Source organism: Apostichopus japonicus, chromosome 13 (genome assembly GCF_037975245.1).
Source record: "Apostichopus japonicus isolate 1M-3 chromosome 13, ASM3797524v1, whole genome shotgun sequence".
NCBI classification, from domain to species: domain Eukaryota; kingdom Metazoa; phylum Echinodermata; class Holothuroidea; order Aspidochirotida; family Stichopodidae; genus Apostichopus; species Apostichopus japonicus.
Window position 1 is genome coordinate 17,485,392 of NC_092573.1, and position 16,629 is coordinate 17,502,020.

A 16,629-nucleotide genomic window follows, 5' to 3' on the forward strand; every position below is an offset into this window, starting at 1 on the left:
TTTGTCCAATATGTAATTCTGTTATGCCAGAGCTTCAACATTCAAGCCACAAAAAGCCAGATCCTGATTGATAAACATATCGAAAAAGATGTTCTCCTGCTGATTTGGGGTACTGTTCCAAAAGAAGTACACTTGAGAGATTGATATCTAGAATCTTGGGAGGTTTGATATAGACCCTAATAGGAGTATGCCACCATATTGCATAGAAAAGGATACAAAAAGGGCCCTTATTGTGATGAAATGACCACCATTCGACTTACATGTCAACTCAGTGTATCTTTAGACTTCAATTACTTTACACTATGGTTGGATTTAGTCTGATTTACCTTTAACCAAATGGCTTTACTGAACAAATTTAGCATTCCATATGGAAGGAGTTGAAGAACTGATCTAAACAAACCTCTGCAAACAGAAAATAGAAATTGTGTATGTTAAAGTTGTTGACACAATGGGACCAGTGGAAATTTAAACTGACCTTTTTGAAATAGTTAAGTTGCATTAGTTTATACACCCTTCTGGGTTTACAGGTCATCACAGTATTGCCCCCTAAATGTGCTAGAATGTTGAATAATTGTCACTGATGGTCAGATATCAACAAGCCGTTTTTACTGCCCCCCCCCCCCCATCAGAGAAGATTCCCTCACTTTGACATGTAATTGTATATCATCTGTGTATATGTGGATAAGCAATATATACAGTAATTTGCGCAAAATTCTTTTATTTTTATTCTTTGTACTCTTCCAGACTTTTTATGCATATGAAATGTCAAGACAGCATATGTTTCAATTTATTGCTATTAAATAAAAAATGACAGCAATGTCACACCGGACTGATCAATGATATCCAGACAAGACAATTATTCGTCTTAGAACTTACTCCTTTTTTTGTCTTTATTTTTGACAAACTTTTACAAACTTACTCTGGTTAGAATAACTGGCTATCATGTTTGATCGTGACAAAATGTGGTTGTCTATACTTCTTGTTATGTCAGTTTTGACATCCAGAATCCCAACGCAAACATTGACACAAAACGAAGTGAAATTGAATTACAAAATAATGTTGGAGAACAGTTTAAGCCCTAGAGATATGTTTTCATTAGATTATAACATCAATGGATTCTTTAGATTCAGCAGCATTTTTTTTTAATGTTGTTAAACTATGTGCATTTGTGTAACCTTTGAAGAAATTGACTTGCATAGCAGGCTGTGTAGATACACAGCCTGTGCCAGTTAGTTGTTCAAAGGAATCTCTTTGTGCCAGTTAGTTGTTCAAAGGAATCCAATATATTATGCGGTGGCTTTGCAGTCAAACGAAAGTTAGAATTGAGAAAACTTGGATTTACTTTGTACCCTACACTAATACGCAAACTGTGCAAAACATCATATTTCAACCATAGATGTTTAATCTCTTTTGGGTTGTATCAAATGAAATTTGGGTGTCATTCCTAGTGAAGTGGTATGAAGGACACTCCTTCCCCATCCCTCCATCAAAGAAATTATTATGCAGTGTCACCAACTAAGGACTATATGGCTCAGTTTGTAGAGCACAGAACTTATAATGCTGAGGTCACTGGTTTAAATCCCATTCCATCCAAATATTATTTTTATGCTATTTTCAAGAGGTAAAAAAAGAAAAAAATTGTTAAACTTAATATTTATATTGAGCAAAACTTTCCTTTGTCCAATAATGTGTAGTCAAAGTACAAAATACTTTAAAAAATTATGTACGACTGATGCGCCAATTTCGGACATGTTCCATACTTCAAATGACAGCAAATACTGGGCTGTGTTAAGAATTCTCAGATGTATTTTTTCTAGTGTCAAGCGCCATAATTGGAAGAGTTTGAAAGCACAAACGATGGAGAGAAAACCCTTGATTTGATGCCAGACATTTTCAGTCGTTAGGAAGACAGAGAACAAAAACAAAAGGCACATTGAAATTCTTCTTTGGAAGCTTCCCACTTTGATAAACATAGACTTTGTTGATTTTACAGAAATTGAAATCTAATTTTGTTTTTATGGGTGTTTGTTATTTCTTTTGAAATTGGTTGCTCAAGTGAAATATTCTCAACTAAAAGCAGATTCTATATTGCTGTACAGAGGAAGTAACATTTTATATCCTTTTTTGGTGAGTGCATGCAAGCAAATCAAATGAACCTGTTTTATCCCTTTTTTTTCACTTCTCTTGTCAATGAATTTTAATGCAGAATATTTCTTATTTTCTTTTGACTATTTGCAGGTTTCAGTGTCGATGGAAGAAATTCAGAATATTACCAAAGAAAGGACGGTCTTTGTCGTACCGAATGCTATTGGTATTCACACAGATACGCACAAGGTAAATATAATAGTTATATATTTTGCTGCTCAACGAGCTGCCTTTAGGTCATCGGTAATTGCTGCGTTTGGTGTAATCTGTTTCTAGATTAAGCTATGAATGGAGTAGTGCACTATAGTTTTGAACTATAATCAGCTATGAATGGAGTAGTGCATTATAGTTTTGGACTACTATCAGCTATGATTGAGTAGTGCACTCTAGTTTTGAACTACTATCAGCTATGAATGGAGTAGTGCACTATAGTTTTGAACTATTTTCAGCTATGAATGAGTAGTGCACTATAGTTTTGAACTGCTATCAGCTATGAATGAGTAGTGCACTATAGTTTTGAACTGCTATCAGCTATGAATGGAGTCGTGCACTATAGTTTTGAACTATTATCAGCTATGAATGAGTAGTGCACTATTGTTTTGAACTATTATCAGCTATGAATGAGTAGTGCACTATAGTTTTGAACTACTATCGGCTATGATTGAGTAGTGCACTATAGTTTTGAACTGCTATCAGCTATGAATGGAGTCGTGCACTATAGTTTTGAACTACTATCGGCTATGAATGAGTAGTGCACTATTGTTTTGAACTACTATCAGCTATGAATGAGTAGTGCACTATAGTTTTGAACTACTATCGGCTATGATTGAGTAGTGCACTATAGTTTTGAACTGCTATCAGCTATGAATGGAGAAGTGAACTATAGTTTTGAACTATTATCAGCTATGAATGAGTAGTGCACTATTGTTTTGAACTACTATCAGCTATGAATGAGTAGTGCACTATAGTTTTGAACTACTATCGGCTATGATTGAGTAGTGCACTATAGTTTTGAACTGCTATCAGCTATGAATGGAGTAGTGCACTATAGTTTTGAACTACTATCTCAAAAAGGAGTTGAACCAATTCAGTCCTCAACTTCTGTTTATTTATGAGAATGAAGGTTTATTCCTCACGTTTACAAGGTTACACATGAATCAGACCATTGTGTGAAGGCTAGAAAGTTATGGCAAGTCACCAAAGCAGGGTGTTTAGTGGTTTACTGTACATGTATCACAATAGGTTATTGGACATCATGATTGTTAGTATATGGTCTTGTAAGTGTTATGTGCATTCCATGGTTGAACTAGCTAACCTTCAAAATACAGTTCTTCATGGAATTGGATAGAAAAATGTCTTCCATTGTAATATGGAAGACTGGTCAGACAGAATTGGGGGGTTGGGACTGGGGTGGGGGAGAGGAGCTCATAATTTCCACAAATGAAATAACGCCAAATTCTTTTGTGGACCTACAGTATGTAGACTAATAGTTATTGCCCAGATTTCAAATACCGGTAGTGGCTGCCGTCATTATTATTCCTAATTTTCCAAATTTCACATTATAAAGTGGATTGCATAGAATAGACTGTTTTGAGTTTTTAAAAGGGGTTCATGACATTAAATTCATGACAAAGGATAGATTTTAAATTAGTAAATATATAAGTATATAAGTATAAGACTCTTGAGAGTTTTCATTGAATTTCATAGATGACTTTGTAAAAAAAAAAATGTAAATCCCCCCCCCATCTTTCTTGCAGTATGTCTTTGGGTCACTGTTATCCAGGCATTCCACGTACAAACAACTGGTCAAAGTGTGGCAGCGTAGATACATGTTGGATGAGGTGAGCTGTCTTTATTATTCATGTCTATTATGACTTTGGCAGATATCATAATTACAAGAACTGGTTGGCTTCCATAACCTTGTTCCACTTCTCGATTTACTTCAACAATGTGCAAAGCCTTATCAGGTGTTCCTTTTCATTCCCCCCGACCCCCCCCCCCTCCCTCAAAACATGCACAACCAGCCTAAAGTTTATCATCTACAAATATTGACAGTTAGAGCTTCTGCCCAAATTCTTATATGCAAAGTACAGTAGGCCAGACTAGACACGTCTGTTTAAACAGTGTACTAGGTTTAGTGTTTGTGTTTGTCTTGAAAAGGCAACAAACCCTGTCGAGATTAAACCTGTGGTTATGGCATCCATAAAATGGAGCAACAAAAAGTTATTACTGAATCTTGTCTGAAGACGATAGAAAATATGTTGCAAATGTAACTGGCCGCTTCACCTCAGACTCTGGGTTGAGTGCTGACCAGTGGAGTGTGTCAACGTTAGATTTATTTCCCCCTTGCTCCTTTGGCCGTTCTGTTTTGAATTTGTAGTTGTTATGAAATAACTATGATGGACATTAGAACTTGGGCCAGGTTTCTATTCTTCAAAGATGATGTGTACAAGTCTTCAAGAGAAAACAACATGACAAACTTGACATCAAAGGAAAACTTGGTTTTGACATATATAGCTGAAAGAAGGGTAGCAGTTACATTTCTCCAGAGTAAGCTTTATCGTTGATGTATTGTAAACTACAAAATATGACGTCGAGCGTAAAATTCATTTTTATTCCTCCAAGTAAGGGAAAATAGAACTTGAAAGTATTCCCAAAGCCGCTAAAACTTTGAATGTCAAGAACGTGGTTGTAATGTCATAGAATTGTTTTGTTTTGCTTCTGTAATGGAGCAGAGTTAGCCAAATTCTACTTGTACTCTATTACATTTAGGTTTGTGTTACTGCTCTATAGCTTTTAGTACCTCTTCAATATAACTTCCTCCTTATATCCTAGCTACAGCCTCACCCTCACACCTTTATTTTACTACCTAGCTGTGCTATTATAACCTAATCAGATGTCATTTATTAATTAATTTAATTTCTTTTATAAATTTACTTAATTAGTCCCCCTTGTTTTACCCTCTCCTTTCACCTCTGAATGTATATGTAGGATTCTTTCCTTTTTCTCTCTATCGTTCCCCTAATTTTTAAGTGCAAAAGATATGGCAGTATGCATACTTTGCAGAGTAATTTTCTCTCCTGTTATTAGACAACAAGTCAAGACTCAGGGTCCCGGATAGAGAGTGAGCAAGAAGTGTTTGACGGGGAAGAAATAGCACTGGAAGAAGGAGAAGAAGCAGACATTGAGGAAGAGGTAGTTGATAGTGTTAAAGTTGACCCCCATAAGGGGGAAGGGAGGGAGGTTGGGAAGAATAAGAAGGAGAATGCCACCTTCCTATCTTTGTGACTCATTGCTCCCATTCCTTTTAACTTATTGACAGGACAGATCATATAGATAATTTTTTTTTTAACTATAACTGTTCGTTTAACTTGTTCTTGCAAAGAGAAGTGGCAATATTTGAAGTTTGCAAAATACAGACCTGCTAACCTGTCTTGCACAAAGCTACAATCCCAAAATTGGGAGCATAAGGCAAAAATTGCAAGAATTGGAGATCATCCAACTAAAACAAGATAGGTATTAACCTAAAATCTTTAGGTTATAAATACACATCACTTCTCAACAGTGTAGGCTACATGATATTAATTGTTGCCCTTGTACTAATAGTGCTGCAGAACACATTGTGGCATAAACTTTGAGAGCATGAATTGGTTTTATTGTAGACACAGATTATAGAGAAAAACAGCCTAGCCTAGTGCTGTGAGGTAAGGTATGAATGAGTTTGACTTTATTAAAAGTGGACAAAGATTTGCAAGATCTACATCCCAGCCTAGTGTTATGATGATGGATGTGGCATGAAGGTGACTCTTGTATGTGTGTAAGATCTGAGATGCATATGTCATAAGTCTCAAATTTTAAGCTACACAATAGTTGATTTATATATTTGTGCAACATATAGACACAAAATCCCAGGCCATATGTACTAGCCTAGCTCTCTGAGATGTGGTATGCAATTAATGTATTTAGTGAAAACTACAAAACGAGTGAACTACCAGGATCAGTCAAACTATTTGCTTCTCTGGTTCAATATGACTAAGAAGCATGCTGTTTGGAGTAAGTTCCATGCTTAAAGCTTATATAACTTATGTTTTTTGGATTTAAATTTTAATGAAGTTTGGCAAGGAAACTATGACTATTTATGCTTCATTTTTTATGAACATTAAGCAAGATTTGTAATTTAATGCAGTTTGGTAAAGCAAGCATCTATGATTGATCATGTTTAATTGTAAAAATTAAGTAAGATTTGCATTTTAATGGATTTAGGCAAAGCATATATGAGTGATAACGGTTTCACTGTAAATATTACATAAAAGTTATTTTGTTCCTTTGCCCTTCTCCCTGTTGGAATTTAGGATGCTGATACACCACTGTTATCCTCAGAAAGTCTGCCGACACGGTTACAATGTGAAGTTCATACGCATTCACATGAATCAGGTAGGTGGACAGTAGGAATCAGTCAGTTTAATACAGTGTGGGCTTGACTTGCATTGCAACTGCATTCTGTGATGGTTCAATCTATCTATACCATATTCAATTATCAAAGAGATAGTCCAGAGGAAAATATATTTGTGACTGATGAAAACAAGACACACAATCCTCTGGCATCCTGGTGTAATTTGCATACAATTCCTACTTGGCTTTCTTGAGATATTGATAACTGAAATTGTCACAGATTGTATCGTATGTAAACTTTTTAAGTGATCAAGCTTGAGCTAAGGCATATATGAAGTTATTACCAAATATGGTAGTGTATTCATACTGAGATGCATCCCAAGTTTTGAAGTTAAAAATGTTGATCAAATTGTGAAGAAAGACTTGTGCTTCCTATGACATTCACCTGTTTGCCTCAAGTTCACTTTTGCTACAAAACTTGGCAACTTCAGTAGTTATTATATGTATGAAAACAGTAGGTATGAATTAGCATTGTACAGTAGTTCAAACTTCACACAACCGGTAGCGTTGCAACATGAATCCTGGTATCGTAACTACTACTGAGATTTTCCTAAACATTTCATCTATGGTTCAAAGCACTTAATTACATACTCTTACACCCATGGTTATCAAAAAAGACATAAAAAATAACATGCTTATATTTGGGCCTTTATTTTTAACATACACTTTCAAAAAAGAAAAGCACAAACCTATGAAAAGAGCACCCCACACCATCCTTCATTCATACTCGACGTACAGTATTAGATTAAGATGTTTGCACGTGGATACAACCTGTAATCCGTACACACACAGAAGATGGGGATTTCCCCACTATTCCATGATATTGGAATCCGGCAACCCTTCATGTTCAAAAGTTCACACTCAAAGGTTTCAACTATCAACAAGTCACCATGTGTTTGGAACTTCAGACAAGAAGAATGTAACATAGGGGCTATGTTAATACGGGATTATAAACTATATACATGAAAATGGTACAGAATTATTTATATTGTTAATCGGCTGTTGTTTTCTCCAGGTAATATACATTCTATGAGTACAATATCCATCTTTCGTACAAAATGTTCTAAAAAATTCAACAAGCGGTCAAAGATAACTCTTAACAATACCGTGGAACCCTCCACAAAAATAAATGAATACATTCATTACAGCATCGAATCTCAAGTACCATACTGAACTATGTGTACTCACACCGTACCCTAGGCTATAAAAGTATACAGTTCCCGGCGAAGATGGATTTAAACTGGATATACTCCCTGCGGTTTTGGCTCCAAATTTATTACATCATTATAATTATTATATCAAAATGAGGTGAAATACATGTGGTAAGATTTTTTACAATCATCATATTAAGGAAGAATAAATAACGACAATTTCAGAATAACTTTCAGGCAACATGCTAAGCCCAAGTAACGTTAGATATTTGGTGTAGCCTAGGTCCAAATTACTATGTGAAAAGTTGATTTGTTAAATTTATACGTCTAAGCCAGTATGTAAATTGATCAGTATGTTATTCAAAATAAGAACACTTTTCTTTATTTCAAATAGTTACAATTTCCGCGAATGATACTGAAATGAATATAATAGCCGGTTGTTTTCCCACTCCCGGTAGTATTTACAAATTGCACTGTGATCTGGACTAGTCAATACCGGGATTCACTTGACAACCAGGATCCCGCACAACGCTAGTAGGAATTGATTGGAAATTTCAGGAGGCTGCTAAGAGTGTTCCTCTTTTTATCTGTCAAATCTAAAATATTCCTCTGGAATATCCTGGTAAAGGAAAGATAACATGCCTGAACACATAATTTGTTACTTTAGTCCACCACATCAAACCAAGAAGGGATGAAAAAAGGCATATCAAAGGTTTGCCAATGAAAATTCAAAAACATTATGTTTATATTTATGACACACACAATATTGGTATTGGCCTAATTTTGTAATAACTTGCCAACTAGTAGAAGCCAACTAGGAAGGTACTCTTTGATCTTTACCTATAATAGGAAGGATTGTGACAATTACAAAGCTAACAATTTTGTAAATTTTACTATACAGGTTAATAACTAGGAGGGTTGTTCTTTGTCTGTTTCTTATATTGTCTGGGGTATTGTATCGATTTAAAAAGGAATGTATGCCCTCACCGAACAAAAAGTGGTTCAACTGTTGCAACTATTTTTAATTTTGTACAGAATCTTTCTGCACTCTGATAGTTTACCTCGGCTGTTTGTGTCTGATAGATGTGTTCAGTTGAATGACTTTGGCCTATTATGCACTTTAATACCCTAAAGTTTCACACAACCAGTATGTAAAGTAACCTGCACAATGGCCTGCAACAATCTGCTTTTACAAGGCTGTATAGGTCATCTGTATTGGCCCCAATTTTAGCCTGCTAAATTTGAAGGTTTGAAAAGTAACTTGTTTCTGACCTCGCAAGTCATTCCCCAAATTTGTTTAGTGTTCCATGTGATAATAACTATGTCTCAGTGAGGAAGAATATTAAAGCAGATGGCAGCTGAAATGAGTATTAAACTTTTGAGCATGAGTGACCATTATTGGACTATAACAAGAGCTGGTTACATGTAGTGTCCCTTGTCAAGTGGAAACATACTTCAACTCAATTCAATTATACTTTCCTGTGTGTTCACAGAAAGCAGTACTAGTTACTAAAGTATTCAGAGCATATACTTGATTGTAGTAACTATTTACAAAGTAAATTAAACAGAAGTTCTCTATGTCTACTGTACTAGTCCTGAGTGTTGTACATTGTAGCTATTGCTATTAAACAGAAGTTCACCATGTCTACTGTACTAGTCCTAAGTGATGTACATTGCAGCCATAACTATTAAGCAGAAGTTCTCTAGATGTCTACTGTACTAGTCCTGAGTGCTGCACATTGTAGCTACAGCTATGAAACAGAAGTTCTCTATGTCTACTGTACTAGTCCTGAGTGTTGTACATTGTAGCTATTGCTATTAAACAGAAGTTCACCATGTCTACTGTACTAGTCCTGAGTGATGTACATTGCAGCCATAACTATTAAGCAGAAGTTCTCTAGATGTCTACTGTACTAGTCCTGAGTGCTGCACATTGTAGCTACAGCTATGAAACAGAAGTTCTCTATGTCTACTGTACTAGTCCTGAGTGCTGTACATTGTAGCTACAGCTATTAAACAGAAGTTCTCTATGTTTACAGTAATAGTCCTGAGTACTGTACATTGCAGCTATAGCTATTAAGCAAAAGTTATCTAGATGTCTACTGTACTAGTCCTGAGTGCTGTACATTGTAGCTACAGCTATTAAACAGAAGTTCTCTATGTTTACAGTAATAGTCCTGAGTACTGTACATTGCAGCTATAGTTATTAAGCAGAAGGTATCTAGATGTCTACTGTACTAGTCCTGAGTACTGTACATTGCAGCTATAGCTATTAAGCAAAAGTTATCTAGATGTCTACTGTACTAGTCCTGAGTGCTGTACATTGTAGCTATAGCTATTAAGCAAAAGTTATCTAGATGTCTACTGTACTAGTCCTGAGTGCTGTACATTGTAGCTACAGCTATTAAACAGAAGTTCTCTATGTTTACAGTAATAGTCCTGAGTACTGTACATTGCAGCTATAGCTATTAAGCAAAAGTTATCTAGATGTCTACTGTACTAGTCCTGAGTGCTGTACATTGCAGCTATAGCTTTAAGTAGATGTTCACTATGTCTACTATACTAGTCCTGAGTGCTGTACATTGCAGCTATAGCTATTAAGCAAAAGTTATCTAGATGTCTACTGTACTAGTCCTGAGTGCTGTACATTGTAGCTACAGCTATTAAACAGAAGTTCTCTATGTTTACAGTAATAGTCCTGAGTACTGTACATTGCAGCTATAGCTATTAAGCAAAAGTTATCTAGATGTCTACTGTACTAGTCCTGAGTGCTGTACATTGCAGCTATAGCTTTAAGTAGATGTTCACTATGTCTACTATACTAGTCCTGAGTGCTGTACATTGCAGCTATAGCTATTAAGCAAAAGTTATCTAGATGTCTACTGTACTAGTCCTGAGTGCTGTACATTGTAGCTACAGCTATTAAACAGAAGTTCTCTATGTTTACAGTAATAGTCCTGAGTACTGTACATTGCAGCTATAGCTATTAAGCAAAAGTTATCTAGATGTCTACTGTACTAGTCCTGAGTGCTGTACATTGTAGCTACAGCTATTAAACAGAAGTTCTCTATGTTTACAGTAATAGTCCTGAGTACTGTACATTGCAGCTATAGTTATTAAGCAGAAGGTATCTAGATGTCTACTGTACTAGTCCTGAGTACTGTACATTGCAGCTATAGCTTTAAGTAGATGTTCACTATGTCTACTGTACTAGTCCTGAGTGTTGTACATTGTAGCTATAGCTATTAAACAGAAGTTGTCTATATTTACAGTAATAGTCCTGAGTACTGTACATTGTAGCTACAGCTATTAAACAGAAGTTCTCTATGTTTACAGTAATAGTCCTGAGTACTGTACATTGTAGCTATAGCTATTAAACAGAAGTTGTCTATATTTACAGTAATAGTCCTGAGTACTGTACATTGTAGCTATGGTGATTAAACAGAAGTTCACTATCTTTACTACTAGCATCAATGTTTACAACAGATATTTTATGCAGGGGTATGACACCTTCATAACAGATGGTAATAGACATCTCTTTATCAAACCTCCCTTGGGTAGGCTTATCATATTTTATCAGGATATGAAAGGAGAACAAGTTTTTGCAGCATGGGATAGGGAGCTAAGTCTGGGAAACAAGTATTTGGAAAGGATTCAGTAGCTGCATGAAAATGGTAGCAGAGTTGAAGTTATAAACTTCAATCTTGCAGAAAAATTGGTGAAATGGCTGAAGGACTGTTAGTATTGACAAGTTGCGTTCTGTGCTCAATTTGAAGTAGCTAATTGGTCAGTCACCATAGAGAGAGTCCTTATAACTATTTATTACAGCTTTTTTGAAATTACATAAAATTTTGGACAGTTTTTAAAATGGAATAATATGCCAGATAGAAAAAAGAGGACATAAAGTGGGGAAATGTGGAGGTATGTTAACCATACCCTTGGAAGAAATGTACATTTTCTGTGAATATAGTTGAGTACACTGGACACAGCAGACAGATTCCAAGCTTTCATTCGATGTGATGTGACTTTTGGAAAACTATAATGAAATTTTAAAAAATGAAGATGCTAAAAGTTGTAGTACTCAAAGGTATAACAAAGGCAGGGATCAAAGACAGTTTATATCATTCAGTATTTATATCATTAATATGGAATTTCAAGCATATTACGTTATCAATGGCGACTTACTGTGTATTGTGGTGATTTTCAAAGCGAGCGTAGTCAGTCAAACAGGAAGCGGCTCACTTAAAAATCCAAGTTTTGTGGTTACTGAATAATATAAATTGTCTTTGATCCCTGACTTTGTTATTCCTTTAATATCATAATGCTGTCAGTATGTCTGTTTGAAGAATTCGTTACTAGACATTGTCCTATCCTTGATTAAATGATAAAGATTAGATAAAAATGTTTAATGTAATTAGTAGATTTTACCATTTTAGAGGATTCTGCCATATTTATTTTGTATGTCGAGGTTACATAGATTTCAACAAACTTAGTATCTTAGTTACCTTGACGAGATATAGAGATAAGTGTGTCTGTGAAATCCAAACACTAAAGAAATCTCAAGGTTGTAATTATGATATCAGTTGTTATTGTGTAACACATATTTCAATATTTTCTTTCTTTAAAAGTTTAATAATTTAAAAAATTAACAAAATAAGGTCTTTTAATGGAAAATCAAGTTTGAGGACACAGGACCTCTAAAAGCAAGCAGCTGTTTGTGTTCTGTCATCAGTAGAAAACCCTATTCTACTTTGCACCAGATTCACTCAGGTTAAATGTAAATTATAGGGCTATGTTGGGTATGAACGCTATATAAATGTCATGCTTCCCAAAGTGTAGGTCAGAGATTTTTATCGTTGGTTGCGGTGCAGTGTAATCAGCAATCACAGGCGAGTAAATATTAGCAGAGTGTACAATGTTTGGGCTCGCAACCAGCCTACGACAAGTGCAGTTTAGGTTGCCATGGCAAATGTGTCGTAAGCAGAGATAAAAGCATGTCTTCTCGTCAAAGACCTTGCATTTATCGATAGTAATTTGCTTTACCAGTTTATGGTTATGGCAAGTTTCTGCCATAGTTCACTCTGTAACTTAAGCTAGAAGTAGTACATCTTGCACATGAGGTGAACAAGATTAACAGACTAGCTTATAAAGTTCATCCATGCTTTGTTTCTAACCATCTGGGGGGTGGGGGAGGGGGCAAGTGTTTGGGGTTGGGAGGAGTGGTAGGGTGACCTATGAGCAATTTAAAAGGTATGGTTCACTGTTTGAGTGAAGCAAGATGATTCATGATGACACCTGCATAGCAGTGAATTCCTTCATCAATATCATTTATGTTCTATTTTGTATTTTCTTGCGTAGAATTTGAAGAAAGGAGACCACCATCTCGGAAAACCTCCAGCACAACACAACAGATGGAGCCCTCCAGATTACAAATTATCCAAGCTCAAATTTTAACTTTAATACAAGGTACAATCAAGTTTTAAGGGATTATGTATTATTAGCATTAAACATGTTCTGATATAAACAGTGCTGGATGATCCAATAGGCCGATGGAGCAAGTGCCTAGTGATACCCAAAGTCAATGGGCCCTTCTAGGCAGGACATTCTAACTTTCTAGTTTGGAGTTGTGCGTGCAAAACAAAGGGGATGGGGGCGGGGAGGGATGGGAGGACAGAGTTGGGTGGTAGGTACATTAGAGCCCCAGAGACTGTTAATCTGATATTGGTTGTTTTAATGGAATTACAATTGAGAGCTGTGTCTGTTAATGGAGTCACTCACTGTGAACTATTATTGTGTAACAATTATGACAAAGATTTTGGATTGTCTCTTCTGCAAGACTCTGGTGTCTTCTTTCAGAACACAAACAATATTTGTTTCATTTATTCATGATAGTGTGAGTTTGAAAATGTTAACAGACACTATTAAAATTGCGTGTGTATTGATTTAAGGATGTTTGTCTCAGCATGCCCTTGAAGGCATGATGGCCATTGAGGTCAATAGATTGTTCTCCTCCTCTCTGTGTTATTATTATGTCTTTCCTGCCATTGGCCAAGGTTTCTTGAACCTTTCTCTGTCACAATTGGATTATTTGGAGGTGAATGTTACTAATTTTCTTTCCGTTTTATTCCTCAGCTGTTCTTGCAATTAGCATATACAAGTCACTGCGAAGATTTTGCAAACATCAGCCTTTCTTAGCTTTCAGTTCCATGATGTAAGTAAACACTTGAAAATGTGTCATCCAAAATACAAAATTTGATTAATATGAAAAAAACTTTACTGTTGAACAAGTCAGAGGATCAAACATTTCAATTCTAACATATATCTTTTCTCAAAATCAGATGTTGAAGTAATTCTGGTCAGTCAACTGCTTAAAAAGAATGAAGTATTCAAAGAAGTCCCAAAGTTTTCAGAATATTTTGATGTTTGTCTGTATGTGTGTTTCTTTGCATCTGTAAATGTCCTTTAATTTTAAACAATAAGGAGAGAGGCATGCTAGTTGTGCCGTTATTCATAATGGAAATAATGAAATAATAATACTTTAAATTTACTCATTAAATGTTTCACTATTGTCACTATTAGGGTGTCACCTGAAAATGATATGAAAGTGTTATGTCTTGATTTAAATCACGGCTGCCAACAATACCAGTATAAAAAACAAAGCATTGCTGGTCTTGAACAGAAAAAAACTTTGTCATTTTCTCAATTTTATTTTTGACCACTTTTATGTAATAATTCTGCACAAGTATTAATAAACTAAAAATCGCAAGTATTAATAAACTAAAAATCGTATATATTGTGAAATTCTTTCATGACTTTCTGAAGAATGATTCCATGGTTTCTTGTGAAGAATGCATCCATGTTTCCATGGTTTCTCGTAAAAGAATGCATCCATGGTGTCTTATCAATTTAAAATATGAGTGTAATCTGAAAACTGACAGGGAAGCTTCAAGAAAACTGTGAAGAGCAAAGAAATTGTTGAGTGGATGAGTTAGTCCTCTGCTGCACTAAATGAGATACCCTAAACAGTTGTGTTCATTGTTTCTTGATCAGGAGTGCAGTAGTGCAGCCCTTATATAATTTGGGGTATTGCATGTCAACCAAATTTAGAAAAATCTAAAATAAAAAGTTGAATTATCTATTAGTCTCCTAAGTTTATCAGAGGGAGCTTGTCGGTGAAATCTCTTCCCTTTTTGACCTTCACTGCCAATGTAGATGATCTGGATAGGGAGCGGACTCTCTGAATGGCTTCACGCACCTTCAGATAGACTCCAACTAGCTGTCCCTGGAAAACCCACCATCGCCTACAGACGTCCACGCAACTTACAGGACCTTCTTGTGTGTGCTGCTGTTCCACCTCTAACTTCTAAACCTACACCCATTCAGCATGGTACTTTCAAATGTGATTGTACTTCGAGATGCATCGTCTGCAACCATCACATTGTTGAATCCAATTCCATCACCAGCCACAGCACCCAACTCACACGCAATACTAAGGGTCACATCACTTGCACAACCTCTAATGCCATCTAACTTGTAGAGTTTGCTTCATCCAGTATGTTTGAAACCAAAACCACCCTCAAGAAGCTGTTCTATGGTCACAGATCCACAGTCAACACCATGAAGACTGAGACCCCGGTGGGGGAACACTTTAACCTTCCAAACAATACCATTAATGACATGTCCCTACAGGGGATTGAATCCTAAGGTAGCCGCCCTGACCTAGCACGAATCAGCAGAGAGAGACTGGATGCAACGCCTTCGCACCATTCAACCTCATGGGCTCAACATTCAGGAAGGACATGACTATCCTTTCTTCTGCTCCCCCCCCCCCCCCTTTTCTATCTCACCTTGTTTCCCCCTCTTCTCATAGCTGTCTTCCACCTTTCCTACTCCACACTTTTCTGTCTTTGTCCTCCTTTAGTTACTCCCAACCCCCTTCCCTTAATCCTCTCTTTGTCCCTCTTACAGTTTTTCTCCTACCTCTCCTCTTACCCCTGTTGGTTTCTTTCTTCTCTGCATCCCTTGTCTACTAATACTCTTACGTCTATCTCTTTTGTGTTCACCCTGCTCATTAGCCTGACTGTATTCTGTGTGTGTATTTGTCCCTTCTGTTACTGTAACTTGTCATTCAGCCCCTGAAGAAGATCCTGCTAGGATCGATAGGTCAGGCCCTCTCACCTTTTATACATTTTTTTTTATTTTGGTAGGTTCTTTGTGTTAACAGTATCAGCTGCCATTTTATGCTACAAAATACTCACATTCCAGAGCCAAGATGAAAGCCTTCTGCAGGATGCCTATAAAAAGTAAGTATTTTTTCATTTTATTTGTACCATATTTTTGATGATTTAATTTTGGTTTTTACTACTGTATAATTTGGTGTAAATTATCATGTAATTTGTGTGAATCATCTACTACAGTGTCACAGTTTCACAAAGTTAGACTACCACTGTCGGCCTCAAGATTCATTTTGGAAGTCATTGTGATAGGCTTTCTTATTGCACTGGATGTTTAGAAGCTGTCGTACTTGGCAAAGTGACAAGAAACTTAATGAATTTTTTATATTTTCCTTACCACCAGACTTGTAGTGAGCAAGTACTTGTTTTCTATCATGGTTCAATTTATTCAATTTATTTCAATCAATCAGTGGTAACAATCACACATTACAAAGAGATATGTTAAAACATGATAGCGAGAACATGAATGCTGACAATAGATGATATAAGAATGAGTATTAAATCACAAAGAGGTAGAACATACAGTGAAAATATTATTTGAATGATTTAGGTATTAAATCACAAAGAGGTAGAACATACAGTGAAAAGATAATTTGAATGATTTAGGTATTAAATCACAAAGAGGTAGAACATACAGTGAAAAGATA

At 36.0% G+C, this 16,629-nt stretch overlaps 1 protein-coding gene across 3 annotated transcripts in view; it reads left to right on the forward strand.

Moving 5' to 3' along the window:
- LOC139979184 (uncharacterized) overlaps positions 1-16,629 on the forward strand; it is a 137,405-nt gene that overhangs the window by 81,803 nt on the left and 38,973 nt on the right. For all 3 annotated transcript variants that reach the window (XM_071989921.1, XM_071989920.1, XM_071989922.1), the window contains exons 8-14: positions 2,239-2,334; positions 3,903-3,986; positions 5,236-5,340; positions 6,498-6,579; positions 13,107-13,214; positions 13,881-13,959; positions 15,956-16,051. In XM_071989921.1, coding sequence (XP_071846022.1) covers positions 2,239-2,334; positions 3,903-3,986; positions 5,236-5,340; positions 6,498-6,579; positions 13,107-13,214; positions 13,881-13,959; positions 15,956-16,051 — 650 coding nt within the window. The remainder of the gene's footprint in view (positions 1-2,238; positions 2,335-3,902; positions 3,987-5,235; positions 5,341-6,497; positions 6,580-13,106; positions 13,215-13,880; positions 13,960-15,955; positions 16,052-16,629) is intronic.